The sequence below is a fragment of the Hippocampus bargibanti genome, linkage group LG10 (assembly GCF_051943395.1).
Source record: "Hippocampus bargibanti isolate YZ-2025 linkage group LG10, ASM5194339v1, whole genome shotgun sequence".
NCBI lineage: Eukaryota > Metazoa > Chordata > Actinopteri > Syngnathiformes > Syngnathidae > Hippocampus > Hippocampus bargibanti.
Genome location: NC_142743.1, coordinates 16063071 through 16089642, shown reverse-complemented (window position 1 = coordinate 16089642; position 26572 = coordinate 16063071). Strand labels below are relative to the sequence as shown.

The window sequence follows — 26572 nt, the reverse complement described above, 5'->3', positions numbered from 1 at the left end:
CGGAGAATATGCTTTCTTGTTACACCTCCAGTTATGAATATGATTCAAATAGTTCTGAAGAGGAAAGCATACATGTTTGCAATTGATTAAAGAATTTATTCCATGCCATTTTGAGGCAACATTGGGGAGAAACGATCACCAGTAAAGAGGCACAAAATTGCGACCTCCTGTGGCCACCTCCGTTTCCACAGGCTGGACACCCTCTTCTGGCGGCTTTTGGGTGCAACACAAGGTTTTCAGACCAAACAATACAGCAAAATACATTGACGTGATGGAAGGACTGCTACAATGTGTCTTTTTTTCGGTCAGGGGGCGTTCCTTTAGTGACGTCACGTACGGACTCGTCACCAACTCAAAAACAAGACTTCCTGAATATTTAGCGCGAGTCTTAAAACGTAAAATATAGCTATATGCGGTGGAATCTTTTTAAAATACGCTCAGTAGAAGTCATTTGAAGCCATTTTACAAATTATGGACACAACTTGTCCGGAGACGTCGGTTGTCCTTTAACATTTCAATTCTACGGCAGGCACCGCAACGCTCTAGAAGGCCGGCAACATGTACGACAATTTTGGCCAGCCAGCCAGCATCTCACTCTCGCACAGCAATCGCCCGTGTGATGGCACCAGAGAGGGGGAGTTTGCGAGTCATTTAGCCTTCAACTCTCTATTCAACATTTTGAATAGATTTTGACTTACAACCGTTTGGTCGGAACGGAACTAGGTCGTAAATCGGATGTTTCCTGTATTTGTGAGGGATGGCCTTCCATCAGATTTTTTTGAAAGGACAAGTAAGAAATGTACTTTGATCCCTGCATAATTCCACTCAACAGAATGTTGTGTGCAATGTGTGTGTGCTAAGCAAATGATCTTTGAGGGGTGGAGGTGTCAAACTTCCTTATTAAATCTTAGTCAAACCAAAGTCCACTGAGATTTCTTCCAATGAACCCACCAGGCACCACTCAAATGAACCAAGTGTGATCTCCAGGACTACGTGTTTGATATGTTTTAATATCTGACTCGATAAAATTTAACTTTGACTTCCATAACTCATTCCATGTGCATCAGATACTGTCCATTGTACAGTATGGATGTTCATTGGATTCAATTTTTTTTCTTTCGTATTTTCTGCCATATGGAATGAGCAATTTAGCTACAGTGGATATTAAAAACTGCACACCCCAGTTCAAATGTGTTGTTTTTGGACGAGCAAGAACCTTTATTAGAACTATGAAATGTTAACATTTTGGACTGGGTATGACATTGAAATGTACAGTACTCCAAAGTCGCTCGTAAGAGTAAAGTTTTACAAATGTCCTGCTTACTGTATTTATTCCTTCTCAATCCTTGATGCCAGGCCTGCAGTGGATCCCTGTTTTGTTTTCCTTCATCTGGCCAGAGACCAGACCTCTTTGGGGTCTGCTGCTCTTCCTACCCGCGGTGTACTGCTTCTTTTCTTGAGAATTTACTTTCTTTTTTCTTTATTTGAAATTTTATTTTCAATTACTCAAAGCCACCTCCTTTCTTCAGATGTGTCCTCCGCAGACTCAAATTAAGACAAACCTGTGACAGCTAATCCATTCTGAGACAATCAATCAATCAATGGAACAGTTGTAAATTACAAATATACAGAACATATCTAGTACTTAAAATAGAGATTAAGGGATTAATTTAGTCGGTGAACTGCATGTCTGTTTTTTTTTTTTTTTTTTTAGAAAGTTAACACAGTGTCATGGTAAGATCATTCGTTTTAGTTTGCTTTTATTATTCTTTTTCAGTCATTCGTTTTCCTTATGATAAACTTTGATAATTCCCATGCAGCTTTAAGAATAAAACTGTGGACCCGGATTTATTCAGTAACAAAATTAAACAATATTGTACACAATAAGACATTGTTTTTAGTATGAATAAATCCAGATTTCTTAAATTACTGTATACAGCCTATAAAGTACTATGTAGTAAAAGGAACAAATGAGGCTTAAAAGCAACAGATGATTTGCGTGTTGGTGGTAAAATACTGTTTCAGTCGGGTGAAATTTAGAAAAAGCAGGATTCAGCACTTCTAAATTTTCACATCACTGCCAATAAATGATTGAAAAGAAATGAGGGATATAAACCACAGTATGTTAAGTGACGCATGTAGATGTTGTCAGTCCAAAGAAGTTGAAGCAAGGAGAGGGAGGCAGTTTCCAGACACTGAAGCAATCTTTGATCTTTTCTACTCTTTTCTCTGGAGAGCGCAATGATCTGTTTCATGTGAAGTCCTTGGACACGGCCTCGATGAAATTGGGAGCTGACATGAGTATGGTAAAGGTGCAGATGATGGAGAAAAGAGAGAAGGCCACGAGGCATAAGCGATCCACCACCGCCGCTGCAAACTTCCACTCGCTGCAGATGGCTAAAGCCTCGTCTTGCTCTCGGAATCGCCTGGCGATATACTGTACTTCTTCCAAGATCCGACACATATCCGGAAGCTGATCCAGCAGCAAAGTCCGTGTTTGCTCCAAATGGATGTCACCCGGGGATGAACCGGTGGGGTGTCTGTCGCCGCCGCCACCGGCGCTACCACACATCAGCACACTCGGGTCAGTGCTCGTTGGGAACGAAGAGCTGTGTGATCCCATGGAATGATATCCCACGTACAGGTTAATGTTCCCGTTCGTGTTTGTTGACTGGGTGAATGCCTGGCCTGGCATGGTGCTCATTTGAATGCTGTTAGTGCTGGAATGGTGAGGAGAAGGCTGGGGATACCTGTAGGCTGAGCAAAAAGCAGATTGACCACTTGTTTTCCTTTCCTCTCCAGGCTTCTTCATGCGCAGGAACCAAGCGCACCAGTTGAGAAGAATAACTCGAACCTGGATGGAGCAACAAGGCAAACCAATGATGTGACAAGATTATGACCAGCTAAAATGAGGTATACACATACAAAGCCCCTCCCCCCCAACACACACACACACACACACACACACACACACAAAATGTGATTGTGTGGATTATATCATGTCTCTCCCAAATTAGTCTCATGAAGTTGTCAAGGAGTGTTTGCGTACTCGATAGGCTGTTCTTAAAAAGTTGTCCCAGCGTCTTCCATGTCATGGTCTAGAATTCCTCTTTCTCTGTCTTGGTATTTTCAGTCAGTTTTGATGTCGTGTGACATTGTTTTGCAAGCCAACAAAATATGTTCACCTACCCATTTAGGCATCTTCCCTCCTTGGGGGTCATGGTGGTGGAACTGGAGAACCAGGACTGTCACTACCACAGATAAGCCCACAATCATCATTGTGCTGGCAAAGTACTGAGCTGAAAAAGGTGAATTAGATCAAAAACAAAGGTGACAATTAAAAAAAGATCACTATCCAGTCAGTTGGTGTCAATGAGAAAGTTATCCAAACAAAAGAATACATTTTTGAGTCAAAATAAAATCACAGTTTTAGAAAAGCCTATCAAAATGAAGGCTCCGCTCGATTTTTGTTTTGTTTCAGAGCTTGTAAAATGCTTTTACAACTAAACGCAATGCATTGCAAGATGCCAATTCCCACCGACGCAGGAAATCAAGATGTGTCCGTTTTTGCGCTCAAGCGCAGGTGTACCGTCTACTAATAGAGGGCCCTAAAATTTTATGAGAAATGTCAGTTGGTGTGAGTGATCAAACCTACAAATTCAACAAGGTGTGGAACATGATTTTCCTCAATTTAGATTGTATACACCATGTGATTTAGCCTTCAAGATCATCATATAACGGCACAAATGTCATTACAAGTTTGCCCCTGGGCTAGTTGCTTTTGCGACAACATTCTTGTTGTAATAGCAAAGTGACTTGACATATTTCCTCTTGTGAAATGGTTGTGGCTTCATAAGCAATTTAAATCACCACAGATGTTACTTTCATTTGTCATAAATGATTTCACAGTTGCATCCCCACAGTAAATGTTCAGGGGGATTTTAGCAGTAACCAGGAACTGTCGTACATATGACGTGACACAAACTCTCTCAGGGGGAAATGAAACATTTAGCATCCATATCACTTTGCTGAACCAGACACGAAATAAAAAACAAGTGGTTGCTAAAGAGCAATCCCCATTCTAGTATGTTGTGGAAATTGGCAGTTGGAGGGGATAAAACCGGTTAAAAAATACTCATAAATCATCTAAAGTTGCTTTTTTGCATTTTCAAAGTCCTCTGTGGAACTGTATCATCAAAATGATCATTGTCGCTCCGGCTCCTCTCCATACTTGAACAATTGTTGTTCATTATTCTACAGCACTAGAAACTTTAAATGCACTCAAGCACTTTTTGTTTAATCACACGCCTAATTTCATATGACAATTATTGCTACTGATCACTTGAGCTCTGCTTGATATTTTGCACACTTTCTCACAGCTGCCATTGGGCGGCCCTACTGCATGACGGTACCCTTACATTACAGGATGTCTTTTCATAGCTGCTTGTTTTTGGAATACTTGTGTCGCCAGTACGACAGGAGACAATTTCCTTGTGTGATCTATATTCTTGGCCAGCAAAGATGATTCTGATAATGTCAAAAGCAATACTTACCAATCAGAGGAACAGAGTCTGATGTCGCGGGCATTATCTCTGCCACTAGTAACATGAACACAGTTAAAGACAGCAGCACAGTAATGCCTGGAAAAGGAGGAGAGAATACATGTCTGTTACTGTACTCCAAAAATATTGAGTTTTCAAAATGAATATAATGATTAGTATTGCAGATTTAGTTTCAAATAATGTAGTTGCCCATGAGAGAAATCTTCTTGACTCTAAATCTGTTTGATTTTACTGACATTTGTAAAGCAATATAGATTCTTATGTATTATACATGATCTTTTACAATTGAGCAAAATGCAAATGTGTTGCCCTGCTTTTGGTAGCCGGTTATACCATCGGTGTCAGGAAGGCCTTCTCTCCTGGCCAAAACAATAATTAGGTGCACTGACCAATGACGCAGATTGTCATATCTCTTCGATTTTCTTTAACTCATTCACTGCCAGACGATGTGCAAATATGTGTCCACTCCAGTGCCAGGGTTTTTTGTCATTTTCACTCAAATTGCAAGAATTAGAGTTTAATTTCAAGTTTACTTGGTTGTAAAGTTACAGTATCTGCGTTAAAAGTGGTGGCGTCTGTACAAAGGGTAAATGCTCCCCCCTCGTGGGAGGGAAAAACATTGACAGAGGTCTGACCGAAGCTTGAAATGTACCCTCTCCCCATCCTCAAGAAAAAACAAAACCCGAACAAAAGTTATGCTTTTCAATTCCCGGATAAATTTGGGAATGGCAGTGAATGAGTTCTTTTGTCAGCATTTATCTTGGCTGCACTGCTTCCAGTAGTGCATGTTGATCGTTTTATTTATTTATTTATTTATTTATTTATTTATTTATTTATTTATTTATTTTGGTTGGTTGGTTGGTTGGTTGGTTGGTCCAATCAGAGTTCAGTCATTTTGAGCTGCACTTGGAGGCAGTGTATTTGAGACTATTTGCCTTTCCAGTTCTGTCGACTTTGACATGTTGACTTGGAGAAACGCTTGAAATTGGATGGATGGATGGATAGAAAGATATATCGACCACAGGTGTCAAAGTCAAGGCCAGTGCAAAAGTGCAAAACTGGTCCACATCATTTTAATCAGCCTGTGAAAGCAAATCAAACTGAAATTTCATGATGCTTGCTAATGTCCGAACCACAATTTCAAGCTGCCCCATGTAAACCACAATAACAGTCATTATTTTGGATTTGAAATTTGAAAACTAGATATTCATTCATTTGTTGTGCGCTCTATATGTAATATGTGGAAGCTTGCGGCAAAAAATGAGTTTGACACCATTGATATAGACCGTGGTGCATGATGGACTATGATCACAATGATAATGAATTTCATCTTTTTTGTACTGTTAAATGAAGATGTTTTGCCATGTACTCCAGTATTTACAGGTTTTTTGTTTTTTTTTTTTTGGTCGCACCCAGTGAGATCTTCTCTCCGGAGTCTGCCGGGAGCAGGAAGACTAGCAGGGCCAAACCAGAGATGAGTACACAGGGGATGAGTAGGTTGAGGCCATAGTAAAGTGTCCGACGGCGCATGGTGACAGTAAATGTCACATCAGGGTATGGTTCTTTGCAGCAGTCGTAGTAGAGCTCATTACGCTTGGCTGGCACACCTACAAGTTCAAGGCAAGTCAATGATTATTAGTTGTCCAAGATATTGTTATTTCTATGATTGGCTGATGCCTTGATCGTTTCACTCAGTCCAGTTTTTGAGTTGGTGACAAGTCCGTACGTGACGTCACTGAAGGAACGCCCCTGACCGAAAAAAGACGCATTGTAGCGGTCCTTCCATCACGTCAATGTATTTTGCTGTAATGTTTGGTCTGGGGACCTCGTGTTGCACCCGAAAGCCGCCAGAAGAGGGCTTCCAAGCTCCATATAAGGAATTTATCAGCCTGTGGAAACGGAGGTGGCCACAGGAGGTCGCCATTTTGTGCCTCTTTTTTGGTGAGAAATTTCCCCTCAATGTTGCCTCAAAATGACAGGGAATAACTTCTTTAATCGATTGCATGCTTTCCTCTTCAGAACTATTTGAATCATATTTATAACTGGATGTGTAACAAGGAACCATATTCTCCTAATCTGAAGCCATTGTTTTGATTCTCCAGTTATGCAAGACGTCTTGCAGTGATGTCACAAACTGGGGGCGGGAGTTTCTGAAAATGCCCAATTCGCAGCTCAATTTTTTGCAGATTTTGGACACTTTAAGTCATTTTTATTGGTGTTTTTCATTTGAATAAAAATATCATACTGCATGTTTTGGGTATTTTAGATGATATAAAACGTTTTTCTGGTGTCAGTTAAGAAACAAAAAAGTGACGTTGGTTGTCCTTTAACTGTTTGAAAGCATTACATACACAAACACAAACATTCCTGGCTGGGGTTCAACTCCTACTTTGCGGTTTTTCACTTTTCACGAGGGCTCCTGTACCAATTAACCACCCAAAACAGATTACTGTTATACAGTATATAACTAGTAACAGAATATTTCAAGTGAAAGAAAAGGGATATAACTATGCATGTCTTCTTGATTACTAAAGCAGACAGAAGGAAGACTAGCAATAAAACAGGCAATTCATTCACCTCCTTCCTTTGACAGAAGCATGCTATTCTGAATCTGATCAGTATCAGTAGTACACAGCATAATGCAAAATGGCCAAGCTATAATAATGAATAAAGTGATAATGTGCAAGGGCTGTGCGAAATTATCTCTATAATGTCACTGCTAAGGAGGCAAACAAAAGAAATGTACAAAATGATGGCAAAGTGTCATGGTGAACTGAATCAATTATTCAACACACTTGTGGCAAAGAGAAAGAGGCTGTTGGGATGATAGGCGGTTTCTGTGTGCAGTTTTTTTGTTTGTTTATTTTTGGTTTACCTTCTACTAGAGGAGCAAGTCAGAAAAGTCGGGGTACCGGGTGAGATGAGGCCATGAGAATTTTGCTTACTTGCTTCCATATCCCACACCTTCGGTTATTAGTCCCAGCAGTGTGCAACAGCCCTTAATACTAAATCGGGAGGGGATTCTGTTACCTTAAATATGTATTTTAGTCCGGCACAACTGTCTCAACAAATCCTGTGACATGCTGTGCTAACTGAACTTCCCCACTTGAATGTTTTATGCCTTCTGCAATCCATTAATAATCCATCATCCATTTTGCCTTAAAACCCCACATTCAGAAAGTAGACCACACTGATCATAATAATGGAAGCCCTGTTGTCAGCATAATCATCTTTACACCCACTAATCTGTCGAAACGGCGGACGGTCCTAAACAAAATTCAAAATCACCTTAAGGGGGGGCAAGTTCTAAAGGTATGCGTCAATGTGCATGCGAGTTTGCGCGAGCGAATGTGTGCATGCGAGCGTGTGGATGGTTGTGTAATTTGGCATTGCTGTGTTCAGAGGCACCGGGGAAGTGTGTGCTCTTGGCAGGATTGATGCCTGACTGTGCCTGAATAAACTGAACCATGTCTGGGCCAGCTGTGACGGCACATGTCCATAGCTACCCATGCATTTGGACAAACTACTATTTTTGGGTGCAGAAAACAAAACAGATGTGTTTGTCCTCTTTTATGTCAAGTTTTACAGCTATCGCATCCCCATTCTCTTAACTCATTCACTGCCATTCCCAAATTTATTTGGGAATTGAAAAGCATGACGTGGAGCGCCACTCCCGAATTTTTTTCGGGTTTTGGTTTTTCTTGCGGGGGAAGGGTTGCCGATCAAGTGCTGATCAGACCTCTGGTAATGTTTTTCCCTCCCACGAGGGAACAGCATTTGCCTTTTGTGCAGGCGGACACATGGACTGGACACATTTTTGCAAATCGTCTGGCAATGAATGAGTTAAACTAATCTGAATTAAATGTGCATGGATGTAAGTAAAACACAAAGGTGAAAGAGTTACAACTATTTGAAGGCAAAAAAACAGCTTAAATTGAAATGCCCATGGTATCAAGGTGAAGGGAAAGGCTAGGACTAATCCTCTTAATGTCCCTGTGGTGAGGGTTGTTTTTTTGTCTGGTCACTTTTATTTTTGAAAATATGATTCTCCTCTCATTGCAGGTCACTCTCTCTTCCTCCCATGCCAATGTAATTGTCCAACCCTCAATGATTGTTTCCAACCATTGCCCCTGATCGTGTTGTACCTGTGCCTCCCTTTGTCTTGTGCCAGTGTTTTTTGTCCTTGTGTGTGCACCTTGACCCCTCTCGCCACATATCCGACTAGTTCTTTCCTTTGTCCTGTGTTTAAGCCTGCAATACACACTGGCAGGCACAGTTGTTATGCAACGTGCGCTGTGCATGAAAATAGGGATTCTGAAGTTTGTCTAATCAGTGGGCCTTGAAGGTAGGCATGTGCTAGGGGGGACATCATGCGACATCGTGTGGTGCTCCTTAGGAAATAGACCAATCGTGTTATCCACACCCCTGACGATATTCATGAGTTAAGTTCTGCCGCATTGAAGGTTCAAAATCCATGTGGGTCTATACATATGTTCGTCGGTTTGCAGGCCTACGATTGCTACATTGAAATGTATTAACTCAATTAAGAACTGCAAATAAGGCATCTTTGGTATAGTCTTACCAACAAGGTCCCACTCGCCATTAGGGATGTAACTGGAAATATCCACGTCCATCATCTGGAGGTCTAGCAACCAGCCGTTGTACGTCCAAGAGCCAAATTTTAGGTCACACTTCTGCACGTCGAATGGGAACCAGCGCACATCGATGTAGCAGGTACTCTTTAAAATCCCTGGATAGAAGTTGTTTTTGTTTTATTTAGTGTTTTGTTTTTAACTTAAAATATGATCACTTTAATTCATCACAGAAGAAATACTGTAATGACGAAAAAGCAAGGATTTTACTACGTGTATATAACAAGAGCAAGGGAGCTAAGTGATATACTGTGTACTGATGCATGTACATGATTAGGTCAGCAGAGAGAATACTTCATTGTCTCACCTGGTGGGATATACTGACAAGACCCTGTGGCATTGACCAGTACATTTGTATGGAAAGTTGCATCAAATCTCTCATCAGCGCTGCAAAGTAGTTACATGGAAAATAAATAAAACCACCAAGGGAAGAATTAGTATTTACACATGGAATCAGGTTTGAATGAAATTAGAAGTGAGGATTCAATTAAAGGGATATTTGTAGTGCTACACAGACATACAGTATGTGGGTTTCATGATACGTATAAAGCAAAATAATGACTATCTTTATCTTTCATTTTTTAAAATAAAGTTTATTGTTTGGAAAAATAATATCGTTATATTTTGGAAGTCAACAAGATTTGTGAATTGTCCACTGCAAAAATGGAATGAAATTACTTGAAATGTGGAATTTTCAAATTTTGGTCACATTATTATGAACATGCAACATTGATGCTAGCTGTGTTGCGCTTTGAAATGTATTACAATATAACCTTATAACTGATATGACTGATGTCATCAGCATGCCCTATTTTCTACTAAATATTTTTCAAATCGCTCAATTAGATCAAGTCACTCCAATATTTTTTGCTTTCTATTCTTGCGAGATTTCGTTTGAATTTAAAGTGTTATTTCAAATCCCAAACCTGTTGTAGAGGAGAATATCTGGAGCCCATATTAAATTGGAAGGGAATCGCAAGTTTTGAACGCCAGGGTAAATCTCTGAATCCCATGTAAGATATACATCCGTCCACTGCTGGAAAGAAACAGAAACAAAATGGTAGACAAAGGAATTTTCAAGTAAGGGAGGTTGACAGGAACACATTCGGACATATTCAACTCTGGAATTGATCGTGGGAAATTAATCTGAATTGCATTGTGCTTCATTTATAAATGACATTAACACAATATTTTTTGTATGCTTTGTGGAATATAGTTGCTTCAAATTCCAGTTTAAAATTTGAAGAATTCTGTCACACAGTTGCCTTCTCATTGCCATTGTATGTATGCAGCTCATCAAATAATGTATATTGTGGTCACTTTTGGTCCCTTAAATGTGATATACAGTAATCATTCACAGTATATGGTGCTGGGATATAGAAAAGGCGAAAGGAAAAGAAGAAGACGTTTCTTTCGTGTATAGCGGCAATTCACAAAAATGAATACCATGCTTATTTTTACTATGATAATGTCATGTGTTATTATTTCCCATTTTAGCTTTCTGATAACATTGTTGCCAGCAGTTTTGGAGCAATATTGATAGACGATTTAGAGCTACAAAAACACCTGCAATGTGTGACGCATGGAGGCGATAATGATGAAGTGGAATGGGACAAGCTACTGAACTCTCTGCGGCCATGCCCAGATTGGGAACCTAAAATAATGCATGAACCAAGGAAATCTTCTGAAATATGTTGGATGTTTTATTTATTTATTTATTTATTTATTTATTTGTTTATTTATTGTTTTTGGGAGGGGTTGTAAACAGGTTCATTCACCAACAGAAGTTCTGATGTGTGTGAGTTTGCGGTATGGGAAAAACTCTTGTCTGGACATATGGGACCTTTATGGAAGAGCTTAAACAACACAATTCTAACAAGATGAAAGCACGTCTGCTCTTATAACCTGTGTTAAATCCCAATCATTCGAATATGGCCGGATGACCATTGACTGCTAAACCTGTAATCCTAAAATCCTCAAAGGTACAGATGTCAGTTTGCTGTCATTCTGTCTGTGAACTTGGCCATGTACTTCTCGGTTCTCGTGGAGATCTTCTGCATCTGCAAAGCCCCTTCTAGGCATTAGTGTTGTGTGGGTGCTGTGTTCAGCAGCTACTTTCCCGAATAACTGAATCATTCATAACATCCAAGCCAGTCAGTAGCTGACTATGGCAAACTTGGTGTAGACTGTGACATTCGTAATGTGCTAGTCCGATGGGGGTAGGGGGACAAGGATGTACCTTCTTGACGAGTCAGATGTAACATTAACAATTAATTAGCTTATTTCGAAGATGTACCACCAAAAAGCCTTCTTGTACGCCAATAAATTTGGGGAGTACAGCACATTTTACATTTCTTAAAAAGACCAAACCTTTTAGGTTTGGCTGTTCTAGGCTAAAGACGATTTCTGAAGAAAATATTTGTTATAGATGCTGCCTCGTGGGGCATGTTAGGCCGTCTGCTTTCCAGTGAACACTTTCATAAAAGACACCGTATATTTGATTTCAGTAAATGGGCTGTCACTCATGTTGCGCTTTTCTAACTTTGGTACTGAAAGTGATTTATACTGCATTCTTAAAATCAGAGTTCCAAAATAAATGGCTGGTGTTTGCTGCTGCTATAAATCAGATGTGACTCTTTACCTTCAAATGAATTAAGTCAAAAATATGTTTCATAAAGAGTAAATATGAGCGGTAGAACCTTCCCAACATATACAAAATGACAGTTCATGTGCAATGATTGCACTAAAGTACGAAAAGAGGAGACATACCAGTTGAAGCCATGCATTTGTAATCAAAACTTGGTTCTTCTCATCCTGGAACAGACAAAATCAGTGCCGAATAACAGTTAATTGAGGTTTGATAAATCTCGCAAAATATTCCACAAGATCTGATGAGAATTAAAATAAACATTTAAAAAATTGACGAAGATAAGGTGAGAGTAAGACAGGAAACCGATGACTCAGATATGCTGAGGTGACTGAATGTCAAATGGTGAGTATAGTTTTGCTTAGTTTGGATGCTGCTGTGCCGATGACCATTTTGTGTTTGGGAGCCTTTTCCTGAGTATCTTCATCTTTATTAATTTCATAGTGTTGCTTGTTCTGTCACACAAACCAGTGTCTTATTGTGCCGGTCCCAAGCGTGGAGAAATACAGACGGTTGTGTCAGGAAGGGCATCCGACGTAAAAACTTAGCCAAAACAAACATGCAAATCAAACCTCTGAAGGTGGAGGACACTGATTCGCTGTGGCGACCCCTTGACGGGAAAAGCCAAAAGTGGTGGTGATTATGGGTCAGAGTTAAGTTGTTCAATTCTTGTTGACACTGAGTACAGGCAATGTAAGAATTACGGTCCAGTCTTCCTCCACTTTAGCGTTTGGGCTACACTATCAATGACTAATCAAAGACTCAATGAAAATGACTGATTAACAAAGTGTGTGAATGCCCAAAAAAGAGGGGTGAGAGGGGTGGACATAGAGAGAAGATGCTATGGGGGTTAAAGAAGCAAACTGAAATAAATACAAAAAAGCACAATTACAATTTTAAGTCCAAAGGAGAATAAACTGACAAAAATCTTATTTTCCTTTCAGCTTTTCCCCTCAGGGGTCGCCACAGCGAATCAATGTCCTCCATCTATCCCGGTTTAGTGCACCCTCTTCTCTCACATGCATCCTCTTCTCGCACAAAACTGACAAAAATCTAACACTAAATTATACAACACAGATTTCATTATGATCTGCTTGAGGCGCGGTGACCACTTCCATGACCATCTGCAAAGTCGGTCCATAGCTAGTGAGGAAGCCAGTGGCTGGTATCAAACTGCCCTAGTTGCCTTATTAGAGAGCCACCAAAACCAGATGGAAAATTCATAAGCCATGTTACACACACACCCTTCGTCCCGTGGCAGTCTATCGGAGTCAAAGATGACGTAGCTTCCGCTGAAGCTGAAGCCTGCGCTACTAATGCACTTAGTATGAGGGACGGGGCGCGCAATTCCTTCCTCCACAAACTTGGCCATGAATGAGGACTCAAGACGACCTTCAGGTGAGTGCGGTTGCAGGGGGCTGCCAGTAGTCCGATCTGTTCTCCGCCTATGCCTACCCTCGGGTGCGGGTTTGGGATCACACACACACACACACACACACACGTGCACACACGTGCACGCACACACATGCACACGAATGCACACATGCTCAAATAATGCACCCACACTTGTGTGTACTCACAGTTAATTGTTTACATATCCCCCATCATCATGTTTTTCTACATCATTGAATACACATGGAGACAAGATCAGGAACTTCACCGGGGAAACCCAACAGAAGCAATAATCCACCAAAGGAAGCACAGTACTCAAAATCATTTTTTGCTAGTGGTGCTGCACAAACATTTCTGTGGTGTAAACATTAAAAGCTACCAAATGTGTAAAAATGTCTTTGAAATCTTATGTTAGCTTGAGTGAACACATGACAGTATTTCGCTATTTGAAATCTTGGTCCACAAAAAGGTCACATTCTCGTTGGATCACACACTCCATCGTGCATGCTGTTGGTGGGTAACTTTTCGATCTGTGCTGGGCAAAGTGCGACCCCACGGCCTCATCGAGTTGTGCATGTATTTTATGTCCACATGCGTGACCAATGGTACAAGCGGGGTAGCAAGTGAAAGTGACAACATTGGTGTGTCTGTGGTCTTGCAAACATAGTAACATTTTCACAAGGTTTAGCAGCTTTGAGGGGACTTCTCGCTACTATGCATCCATGCATTTTGTAATGGGTCATGAGCATGATGAAGTCTATCCCAGCATTCTTCGAGTAGTTGATGGGGTTCACCCAGAACCAGTTACCAGCTAATCACAGGGAACACATTGAGAAACAACCATTCTCTCTTCTTCTCATTCCCACCTCAGGACAATTTGTTGTGTGCCATTAATTATTTATAAATATTATAATTAATTACTATGCATGTTTTGAGAATGTGGAAGAAAAAGAAAGCAAGAGCTTCCATACAAACGAGGGAAGTGGGCTACACAAAGAATGTTCCAACAAAAGAAAGAAAGAAAACACGACCAGCAAGTCAAATGTTTTTTTCTTTCAGGACAAAACATTTCAAGTGAGGCTTGATGGCACACAAGAAGACCGGCACTCATACTTGACAAGTTTAGAACAAGATCAGGTAAGAAGAGTCTTTACACAATATAGTTCAATAATTTGAGCCGAGCCATTCTGTAGCCGTCTTTTTTAATGATTTCCCTGACACAAATGTGATCCATCTACACGACACTAATGCATTTCATACCTCAACATCCATACCTTAGAAAACAAGCTTACAAAAAAACAAAGCCAGCCTAGCACACAGGACCACAATAACATTTTCAACAAGTAGAGCGCTATCGATTTTAGCCTCAGCCTTAGCAAGAATGCAATTTAGGCGACTCTTTTGTAGAGACATTTAAAATAACATTGATCACAATAGAAAAAGCTCAGGGGCAAGTAAATAAACGAGAAGCCAGAAATTGGCAAAGATAAATATTCTCATTCCGTTGGTTTTTTAAAGTTGTGGATTTGTTTTTTTTATTCCATCAAAACAAGCATAAGTGTCATGAATCAATAACATACACAAACACTAAAACATCATGACGACCCGATACTCTAGAGCATAGATGGGCAAACTATGGCCCGTTGGCCCTATTTGGCCCGTTGATCTTTTTAATTCGGCCCGCCAAAGGTTGGTACACAACTGAAGTTCGATGTGAATGACTTTAGAGGCTAAAATCAACTGCTCTGTAAACTCTACAATATGCACCCTCAACTAAGATTTGGCAAAAAAAAATACACATACATACGCTCAGTCGACTTGAGGTGTTCCACTGTACATCTTCACCTTTTTCTCAGTTTCGGAAATAAATCATATAGATCACAGGTTTCAAAGTCAAGGCCCGCGGGCCAAATCCGACCCGCCACATCATTTTTTTTCGGCCCGCGAAAGCAAATCAAACTTGTTAAATTCCATGATGATTGCTAAAATCTGAGCCAAAATTTCATATTTTTGGATGTCAACCACAATAAAAGTCATTATTCTTGACTTCAGATTTGAAAACGAGTTTTTTTTTAAATTTGCTGTGTGCTCTATATGTAATATTTGAAGGGATTTAAACATTCTAATGGGTTCCCCAAATTCATAACGGCCCTCGAGAGGAAACCATAACTACAATGTGGCCCGCGGCAAAAAATGACTTTGACACCCCTGATATAGATCATTCCCTTACACTTCCCCCCAATCAAAGATACTCACCACGTCAATGATCTGCAGCAAAGTGAGACCAAGTTCCACGAGGATGGGCGCAGAATCGTTTTGAACTGGACGTTCCAGGCGGTTATAGTTGACCATCAAGTCTCGATACAGCTTCCTCTGATATACTCCACCATGGCAACCTACGACAGCAAACAACTTCATGAACATGATGTCGTTCGACGTAAATGAACAAAAAAGGACATTTATCAATTAAGTATGAATCAAAATGTTCAATTCCTCATACATCTTGAATAAGATGGTGAAATGCGTTTTTAGCTATTTAGTGGTTCAAAGTACAAGAAAAGACAAGCAAGGGAACCAGCTATTAATGAAGTTTCTAGTGTGTCTGCCTGCATCTGTTGCTGTTGCAAGATCACAACTTCCAAGATATACAACGCAGAGCTCCTTGAGACACTTTATGCAAAAAGCTATCAACCCATATAAACAAAACACAATTGATGAGGAACTAGGTAAAACTATCGCAGAGAAAGCATGGCGACTTCACTCAGATATCGTCAAGAGGCAACCTGGAAGTTTGTCAACCATTGATGATTTCAAGGCTAGCCACGGATGGTTCGAGAACTTTAAGCGTCATACAGGGATTTATAGTGTCATTCGTCACGGTGAGGCAGCCAGTTCTGACAATAAAGCTGCCAAAGCTTACAAGGAATCATTCCTTAAAATGGTGGAAGAAGAAGGCTACGTTCCTTATCAAGTGTTTAATGCTGATGAAACCGGTCACTCCATTCCATCAAGCCATCAACGACAATCACAAAGGTAAATAAAACGATTTTGTTATATAGTACAGTTTATTATTTTAATTACAATACCATATCACATTTATTATACATAAAATAAGGTATATTTTGTCTACTTTTAAGGCGTATTTAGTAGAAAATTATTTTTTATAAGGATCTGGGAATAGATTATTCTCATTTTAATGGTTTGCTATGGGAAATTAATGTTCGGAATACACACTTTTCGCCTTACACACACTTTCTGGGAACGAATGTGGGTTTTTAATGCACATTAGTTTCGATTCAGTGAAAACCTAAAATCATCCTTGGGTGTGACTAGAATCCCTTGTCACCCGTAACCCCGATGAGGGCAGCTAGTATAGAGAATGGTTAAACATCTATCAGAGACTTAAGAATATTTTTTTTTGACAATTCTTGTCAGCGTGAACAACCATACAGAAACACAAGCATACATAGTTACTGTTCCAAGTCATAGCCCATTGTATGAATATTCCATCAACTTCCACTGAGATTGCTTGTGAAATTAATTACTTGTTCAACAACCAAGGCACCTGTTGAGATACGCTGGGATCATTGCTTTTTTTAATGCAATTTTTTCTTACTCAAAACATAAACTTGATCAGGCTCTGAAAATGAGAAAAAAACACTTTAAATTATGTTGTTATTCCTTATGCGTCCTTTATCGCAATATTAATCGGTAAAACCATTTCAATGCAAATGTGTGTGAATAGTCAACAGCAAAGAAGCAATCAATTCACTTTTTATCACAGGAACATAGTCACCATAAAAAATGTCCTTGTGCATCCAAAATCACAAACAGGGAGTAATTCATAAAGACCTTTGTTGTTTAGTTGGGATGTCTGCTGCGTCCTTGGCAGCTTGTCTCAGTTATTGAAGGTGCCTTTATTACATCCAACAAGCTCCTACAAGCCGCCTTATTCGTCAATTTTATACCTGAGTACTTGTGATTTTTTTTTAGGTCAATACATAAGGGAAAAGGCTGGTCTCACAAACGTTTCGTAAGACCTCAAAGTCCCATCAGTGGAGAAAAAAGGCATTTGAAACATAAAAAATAGCAGCAAATATAATAATATCCTATCAGCAACATTGTTGTGAATTGAAAGCAAACATCTTGAATGTGCTTTTATGGGCCCCATACAATGCGGAAAATATGGCAGGTAACAGAAAAGATACACAAAGAGAAATATGTGATTTTGATAATTTTGTGGAATCCAGCAGTCACGGTCACCCGGTCACGTTTAAATTTTGGGCCAACACAGCCTAAAAACCTATTGTAGGAGGCCAGTACCGATTGTCACCACGGTTAAGTCACCCGTACAAATTTGGGAGATAGCATAGTGGAAAGGACTTTTGTTTGCATAATTGGATTGCCCATACTAAATTGGAAAAAATACACATGCATCTGCTCCTTCAGAGCCTGCAAAATCTCTGTGGAGACTGTTTCAAATGTACCGGAAACCAATCGCAGTCATGCATAGCAACAGTCAAGCAATAAGAACAGATTCTCAACCAACAGCCCATTACTTGTTGACCTGTATTTGTAAAGTGACATTCTCCCATCCTTCAACACAAGTGTCAGAAGCATCTCCTATAACACTTGAGCCTCGTAAACCTATACGAGATGTTCTTCACGAGTTTATTTTGCTTTTCATGTTGTCTTTTTCTTTCAAAGTAAGCCTGCTTAGGCAAAACAGGTTAGGCAACTTTCGTAATGCTGATGAGGGTCGTTATGCTGATGAGGTGATACCGGTGGGAGTGGGGGTAATAGGCCAGTCGTTAGTCAGGAATGTAGGTACAAACAGTGGGGCCACAGGGAGGGGTCCTCTGCCCCCCCAACCTGAGAGTAGGGACCTATCATAGCGGTGTCCGGCGCCACCATGTCTGGACATTAGGGATATATAAATGGGGCCGATACGACCAGTCACACTTTAGTTCGCTGACGAAGCCTCTTGGATAGGAGGCGAAACGTCCGAAACCTTCACTTTTGTACAGATGACGGCTGAAGAAACCTTCTCATCGATGGACCACTCCTGTACGACTGAGAGCTTACACAGACGTCTTTCAAAGTAAATAAATATTTGCTTTTGAAAAAGTGCACCAGTGATTCGTCTGTGTAAGCTCTCAGTCGTACAGGTGTCGTCCATCGATGTAAAGGTTTCTACAGCCATCATCTGTACTTCTTTGTACTTCTCCGACATCTTCAAAGAAGTACAGATGACGGCTGAAGGAACCTTTTCATCGAATAATATAATAATGACCAAATAACCAAAACGGAATCACTTTGTTGGGGTGAGATGGTCAGTGTTGCAAAAACAGTCACCCACCATTGCAGATTCCAAATACGTGCAGATTTTCCTTCACGGAACATTTGATTTAAAGGCAGAGATCCAAAGTAGTTTTCCCCTGTCCATCTGTACCATATTGTGGCCTTTGAGAGGCGAACAAAGCCAGGCCCCTAACAGCTTGTTCCTTGCAGCAAATATATGACACACCCCTGCAAACACAAATGATCAACAACAAGAGAATTTGTATGGAAATGTACAGCTAGTGATCCACCAAAAACATTGCGTGCACCTCTCTCAGAACGTCAATGTTTAATCTCGCATTACGCACAGATTAGATAGCCTTTCATTTTATGTTCCCAATCAATGTTGCATATGCTAATCACATTGTCTTTTGAGTGTGTCATAACACGTAATAATAATTCCTCAATTCAATGCATCTTATTGTTTCACGACAAACTGAAGAGTGCCAAAATGTATTCGCCTCACACCATAGACAAATAAATCCACTTGAAACCACAGACAATGTAATTTAGGAGCGCAGAATGACAACAACTCTCCAAGATGACAAATGAAATTGTGAATATTTTTTTCCTGGGGGGCAACTAAATTACATTATGATCCTGTAACTCTTTAAAACATTTTTGAATGAAATATAGGAAATTCTGTCATTTGTTCAACTTTATTTTCCAAGCTATTTCAACTGGAACTGTGTTTTCGGAGAAGGGGATAATAATAATAAATTCCATTGTAAGCGCCTTTCAAGCCTCTCAAGGACACTTTACCGTCACAGACAAGGATAGGTACTTTAAAAAATAAAATACAATCACAAATAGAATGGAATAAATAAAATACAATTAGAAATAGAAACAAGGGAGAGAGCTACGCAGACAGTCGAGTGGTAAGCAAAGATCGTGAGTTCAAATCCCGCACCAGACTCTCTGTGTGGAGTGTCTTATGGTTTCCTCCTACATTTCAAAAACATGCATGTCAGGGTGATTGAACACTCTAAATCAAGGGTGTCAAACTACATTTTTGCCATGGGTCACATTGCAGTTACGGTGTCCTCTCGAGTGCTGTTAAGAATTTTGGGAAACCATTAGAATGTTTCATCTCCTCCACATATTACATACAGAGCGCACAACAAATAAATGAATAACTAGTTTTCAAATCTGAAGTAAAAAATAATTACTGTTATTGTAGTTTACATTCGACAATTTGAAATTTAGCAAGCATTATGGCACTTGACATCCTTGATTTGCTTTCGTGGGCCGAATAAAAACATGTGGCGGGCCGGATTTGGCCCCCGGGCTTTGACTTTGACACCTGTGCTCTAAAGTGTTCCTAGTTGACAGTGTGAGAGCAAACGGTTGTTTGCCATGTGATTGGCTGGCAACCGGTTCAATCGCCTCCTGCCCAAATGCAGCTGGTATAAGCCCCTGCACCTCCTGCAACCATCCTTAGGATAAAGGAAGATGAATAAACAGTATACTATGTGGTCTCATTTTGATAACCACATTATTAGTTGCATTTCATTCGGGTTGTATTCTTTAAGATCTGTTCTTAATGGCCAGCAATTAACTCGTGACAATGTGAGGATCTACCTCAGCTTTCATGAAAAGTCAGCTGAGATTCCAGTTCACGCTGAAAGGGGGGTGTTACTTTATAGTACAACATTGTCCAGATATCACAAATACCGCAAATCATGCGTTCAAACACTATACAATGCTTTAACTTCATCTGATGGTCTTTCTGCTCCACAAATCATGCATTTAATTTGGACTGCAGATTACTCAAAGGGGATGAAGTCCCAATGGGCTGTGTGCATCATCGCTGGTCTGCCCTCCTTTTTTTTAATCCAGATGTTGTCGGTCTAAAAATCAAGACTCACAACACAAACACATTGACACACACTCGCACTCCAGGCACAATATGTTCAGCTGTCGTCATGAGATAAAATTCCTAAACATGCTAGAATATTGCACATATGCATAAACACATCACTAAATATACATTATTGATGAAAATATGCAAAAATATAATAAAATGAAGAAGAAGCATGTGGTTATTTCTGTACAAATAGGCAAATGTAGGCGTCAATGACATACCTTGAAAGCCTAAAGTCACCCAAAGGTAAAATCCTGCCAGTAATGATTTGCAAGCCGTCCGTGATTCCATCACAGCAGTGTTGTAGGTCTCCCTTTTAGCCCACAAAAGGTGTCAAACTTGGTGAGCTTCATCAGAACCCTGTCCCTCCATTTCTCTCTCTCTCTCTCTCTCTCTCTCTCTCTCTCTCTCTCTCTCTCTCTCTCTCTCTCTCTCTCTCGCTCTCTCAAAACCTCTCTCGCTCTCTCTCTGTCCCTCTCTCTTTCTCTCTGTCCCTCTCTCTTTCTCTCTTGCTCTCTCGCTCTCTTCTCTCTCTCTTTCTCTCTCTCTCACACACCCTCTTCCCTTTCTCTCTCTTTCTCCATCTTCCCGTGTCCCTTCTACCTCTTTGTCTCTAGCTGAAGAAAAACATGATCTTGATCTTGTATTAATGTTTTGACAGCCACCTGCTTGCTTCGATCTACTTCTCCAAACTTTGTCCAAGACGGTGAGTGATTTTCTGTTTTCCATTTAATTTAATGGCTCATTAAATGTAGGTAAACCTCGTGTAAAATGAGCGCCTTAAGGAGAGATATCTCATGGCAAAGCCCTCAAAAATGCAAATGTATAAACACTCAAATGACGACACTTGTCTGTCAAAACACTTCAATCACCATCAAATCATGTCTCTTTGATGGTTGTGCACAAAAGTCCAAGTTCCGCAAGAATGTGCCTGGATCAAGTTTTTTAAAACGTCATGTAAAAACACCCTCTATGCATTAGAACTACTCATATGTCAAGAGGAATAGAACTAGCAATAGAGGTTAGGTAATTTTGTCCAGTAACTAACTTTGAAGTAATAATGTGTATTATGATGTCATGAGAGGCTAGCTCTCAGCGGGACAGGACAAGGAGCGCAATGGGCGACAGCTTTGAATGCAAACAAAGGTTTTAATAAAGGGTATCAGGGGGAATTCACAAACAACAAAGGCAAGAACGGCATCTCTTCCAATACTTAAATCATAATAAAGTCTCTTGTGAGGTGAAACTGAAGACGGAGTTCTTTTCCATGCGTTTCTAGGCCTCACCCCTCTTAATGTCCTTCCTAGGTAGCCTAGCCACCTTTAGCAAGGTCCAAATCCAGTGTTCTGTCATATGGTCACAAGTGGCGATGAGTTTCATGCAGCAATCAGTTTCTCCACAGAGCACAGCAATGGAGCTTGTCTCCCCCGGCCTCCACACTCAGAGGCTCTCTGCCTAAAAAGCCTTGCTTCCCAATCAAGCCGTGATCAGCCACAGGTGTGGGGTTTGAATTGCTGCCTTCTACCCGATGGGGCCAAAACTCTCTCTGGGTGGAGCCATCTTAGGGGAATGTATTTGCCCTCCAGGACCCAGCCTCTCGTGACATCACACTATAAAATGATGAATGATAAATTACAGGCATTTAGCCATTTTGAGGATGGCGTAAGAACCAGAATGTAGCAGATCATCATTCACCTCAAGCCCTGGAGTAAAAGAGATTACCTGAGTGGGAGAATTGCTAAACAATAAATGATTCATTTGAGCACATTTGTTCCCACAGCCCTGGCTCTCCGATCTCGATGGTTGAAGTCACCAATGTGGTGGAAAAGCTCCTCGGTAGAAGGGAGTGGATGAGATCCGCCCGGTGTTCCTTAAGGCTCCGGATGTTGTGGGGCTGTCTTGGTCTGCACGCCTCTAGAACATCGCGAGAGTGCTTCTGGGTTGGCAGACTGGGGTGGTGGTCCCCCTTTTAAAAAGGGAGACCAGAGGGTGTGTTCCAATGATGGCGGATCACACTCCTCAGCCGCCCTTGTAAGGTCTATTCAGGGGTTCTGGAAGGGAGGGTCCGTCAGGAAGTCGACCCTCAGATTAAGGAGGAGCAATGTGTTCATCCCGGCCGCGGAATTGTGGACCAGCTCCACACCTTTAGCAACGTCCTCGAGGGTGCATGGGAATTCCCCTAACCAGTCGACATGTGCTTTGTGGACATGGAGAATGTGTTTGACTTTTTCCCTTGGGGAGTTCTGTGGAGGGTGCTTCAGGAGTATGGGGTACAGGAACCCCTGATACGGCTCATTCGGTCCCTATACGACCTATGTCAGAGTTTGGCTCGCGTTGCTGGCAATAAGTCGGAATCGTTTCCAGTGAGGGTTGGGCTCCACCAAGGCTGCCCTTTGCCGATTCTGTGCGTAACCTTTATGAACAAAATTTCTAGGCGCAGCCGAAGCGTTGAAGGGTTCCGTTGTGGTTGCCTCAGTATAGCATCTCTGCTTTTTGCAAATGATGTGGTTCTGTCCAAGCGGTTCTCTCCAACTCTCACTGGAGCGTTTCGCAGCCGAATGTGAAGCGGTTGGGATGGAAATCAGCACCTCCAAATCTGAGACAATGGTTCTCAGTCGGAAAAGGGTGGAGTGCCTTCGCCGAGTTGGGGTGGAGATCTTGCCCCAAGTGGAGGAGTTTAAGTATCTGGGAGTCTTGTTCACGAATGAGGGTAGGAGGGAGTGAGAGATCGACAGGCGGATTGGTACGCCGTCTGCTGTGATGCGGACTTTGTACTGATCTGTCGTGGTGAAGAGGAAGGCGGCGAATGTCTCAATTTACCGGTCGATCTACGTCCCAACCCTCATCTATGGTCACGAGCTGGAAAAAAATGAGGTCTCAGACACAAGCGCCCGAAATGAGCTTTCTCCATAGGGTGTCCAGGCTGTCCCTTGGAGATAAGGTCAGAAGCTCAGTCATCCAGGAGGGGCTCAGAGTCGCGCTGCTACTCCACATACTGCTACTCCACATTGAGAGGAGCAAGATCAGGTGGCTCGGGCATCTGATTAGGATGCCTCCTGGAAGCCTCCCTGGTGAGGTGTTCTGAGCATGCCCCACTGGCATAAGACCCCGGGGACGACCCATGACATTCTGGAGAGGCTATATCTTCCAGCTGGCCGAGTAACGCCTTGGGATCCACCAGAACGAGCTGGGGAGAGGAAAGTCTGGGCTTCCCTACTGAAGCTGCTGCACCCCGTGACCCGACCCCGGATAAGTGGCAGAAGATGGATGGATGTTCACACAGCATGCGTAAATGCGGTCTACAAATCAAGTATCATTGCTTGGGCGGTGATACTTGCAACACAGTAAAAGGCTCTCGGTGGATTGTAAATGACGATGCTCACGCTCAAGATGGTAGAGATGATTATGGGCTTCAGGAAACATCCATCACCACAGCTGCGTCTCACACTATCCAACTGCCCTGTGTCAACCGTCAACACCTTCAAGTTCCTGGGAATCACAGTCTCCCAGGACACCAATTCCATCCTGAGAAAGGACCAACAGAGGGTGTGTACTTCCTCAGGCTGCTGACAGAGCATGGCCTGCCACAGGAGGTGCTACGACAATTCTACACGGCAGTCATCAAATCAATCCTGTGTTCTTCTATCACAGTTTGGTTCAGGGCCGCTACAAAAAAATGACTAAATATGACTTCAACGGACAGTTAGGACGGCGGAAAAAGTCAATCTGAAGCCATTGTTTTGATTCTCCAGCAATGAAAGACGTCTTGGCGTGACGTCACGAACTGGGGGCGGAACTTTCTGAAAATGCCCAATTCATAGCTCATTTTTTTGCAGATTTTGGACACTTTAAGTCATTTTTATTGGTGTTTTGCATTTGAAAAAAATATCATACTGCGTGTTTTGGGTATTTTCGATGCTATAAAATGTTTTTCTGATGACAGTTAGGAAACACAAAAGTGACGTCGGTTGTCCTTTAAGTGTCTTTACCGTTCTCATCACTTCTTCCTCTCTGTGCCTCACTTTCTGCCCTCCAGCTGTCTCATGCTGCTGTCAGTGTGCTGCAGATGCCGCACGGTGCCCCCACCATTAGAAGAGCGCCCGCAGCGCACCTTTAACTCTCCCAATTTATCACTCCTCCTTTCATTTGCTTTAGTTTTTGTGCATTCAGCCCCAACACTTCTCTCTTCGTCTCCGCTTTTTGCACGTCTTCATCTGGCTTCAGTGTGGGGACGGTGTCACATATGTATGCTGACTGCCATCAATTTACATTAAGAAAGGGCTTTTCAGCTCTGCCTGAGGGTGTGGGAGGGACTCATGCTTGCGTGTAAGCTTGGTTATCTTACTACAGTTTGTACTGTATTTCTCTCAGTGAACTCCAGCCCTATTTTCTCCATTTTTATGTGTGATTTTAAAATGTCAGTTTCCAGTATTTTTCAACATTAAGCATTGAGCATAGCTGGGGATGATCGCAGATAACATTAAAGGTTCATCAGATTACAGTGTGTTCTTTCAAGTGAGTGTACTGAGCATTTTGTGTTTTCTTTTGGAGGGATGGGGCGGAGTGGTGGATGAGGCTCAAGGAGTGTTGCAGATAAATCTTTAAGAAAAAATCTAATGTACTGAATTGAATCACTTCATCGGCTGATAATTTTCTGTTCCAAATGAATAAATACATACCGGTGCATACTTACATGCATCCATGCATACCGGTACATGGATGCATGCATACATGAATAAATACATGAATAAATATATGAATATATATATGAATAAATAAATATATAAATAAATAAAGAACTAAATTAATAAATAAATAAATAATTTTTAAAAAACTGCTTTGCGTGGACTGAAAGAAAATTTGAACCAAAGGACCTTACTTATTTTTATTGTGACTTGGGCGTGAGCACACTTACAAAAAAAATGAATAACTGAAAAAAAATATTTTTGTGTGAATTGTTTTATGAAAATGATTCAAAGTGAAAATCTGTAATACAAGAGAGCTGACAACGTAAGCATTGATATTCAGAAGAAATAATTATTTCTACCTTTATTTTGTGTTTGGTTCAATTTATTTGCTTGTCATTTTACTTAATTTACACAATGTCTTACAAAGAAGGCAGAACCACTGGACTTTTGTTCAACCTTACTAAGTTTTTGCTGTTTCCATAAAAAAAAATGCTTTCACTCCCACAAAGTAGCCTGGTTAGCTTACCGATCTCGCCTCAACAACCTTGAGGCCTCAATGCTCTCAAGTATTCTTGTCTTTGGACGTGAGGTCCTCTGTGATAAATAGCCATTTGGCATTTATCAGATCCGCAGTCTTGAAGCCATTCCCGACAAGATCTCTTGATTCTCGACTGTGGAAGTGGATGGTAATAGGCCGAGGCCAGATGTCCTCTGTGTGTGGTCTCAGCCGGTGGCACATTTCGATGATATTTGAAACAGCACTGCCCATCACTGAAGAGTACACGGGAAAAACTTTTTTTCAATGATTCCTGTTCATCTTTTTTTTAGCAATGACTATTGCTCGCCACAGTGTTTTATTGCTCCTCCAAATTTATGATTCTCTGCTCAACTTCACAGGGCAGAGGTGTAGGGTTCAAATCCTGCTCAAGCCAATTTACCCCCATATTTCAGAAACATGGATGGCAGTTAAATGAAACACTCCAAATTGACCCCTGGTGTGAGTGTCAGCCTGCATGGTTGTTCGTCTATATGTGCTCTGCAGTTGGCTGGCAACCAGTTTGGGGTGTACCTTACCGAATGCCCGAAGAGAACTGGGATAGGCTCCAGCACCCTCACAAATAAAGCGGCTCGGAAAATAATAATAATAATAATAATAATAATAATAATAATAATAATAATAATAATAATAATACATTTCATTTATTTTCTATTTTATTTTATAATCAAAACTCTCAAGGTATATTTTCAGTCACAGGATATGTTTTTCCGTGGGTGAGCAGCGGCAGCCACACGCGCCAGCGTTCCCTCACCCGGAAGTAACTCAAATAGATAGCAAGCTATGGATAGATGGATGGGTGCTCAAGCTTTGCAGTCTTCTGCTCATACATACTGTGAAGTCGAATTTTCCACTTCAGTGGGTTTTGCTT

At 41.1% G+C, this 26572-nt stretch overlaps 1 protein-coding gene and 1 long non-coding RNA gene across 4 annotated transcripts; one reads left to right on the top strand and one right to left on the bottom strand.

Annotated features, from left to right (window-relative positions):
- Nucleotides 1-1063: 1063 nt before the first annotated feature.
- LOC148892672 (neuronal acetylcholine receptor subunit alpha-7-like) lies at nt 1064-20831 on the bottom strand. Of its 3 annotated transcripts, XM_089005438.1 has the most exons (11): nt 20679-20831; nt 15510-15649; nt 11984-12028; nt 10141-10250; nt 9522-9601; nt 9145-9312; nt 5975-6169; nt 4554-4640; nt 3190-3299; nt 2751-2854; nt 1064-2609 (listed from the first exon to the last, which is right to left on the bottom strand). In XM_089005438.1, the coding sequence occupies exons 1-11, from the start codon at nt 20746-20748 to the stop codon at nt 2252-2254; spliced, it is 1467 nt and encodes a 488-aa protein (XP_088861564.1). In that variant the 5' UTR covers nt 20749-20831; the 3' UTR covers nt 1064-2251. The 3 variants fall into 3 exon arrangements, with proteins under 3 accessions (XP_088861564.1, XP_088861561.1, XP_088861562.1); XM_089005435.1 differs by having other exon boundaries at nt 1064-2854; XM_089005436.1 differs by having other exon boundaries at nt 1064-2854; nt 10141-10247.
- On the top strand, nt 9180-15625 carry LOC148892673 (uncharacterized). Its single transcript, XR_016116135.1, has 3 exons — nt 9180-9296; nt 14313-14390; nt 15502-15625. It is a non-coding gene; the product is annotated as an uncharacterized LOC148892673 (long non-coding RNA).
- Nucleotides 20832-26572: the final 5741 nt, after the last annotated feature.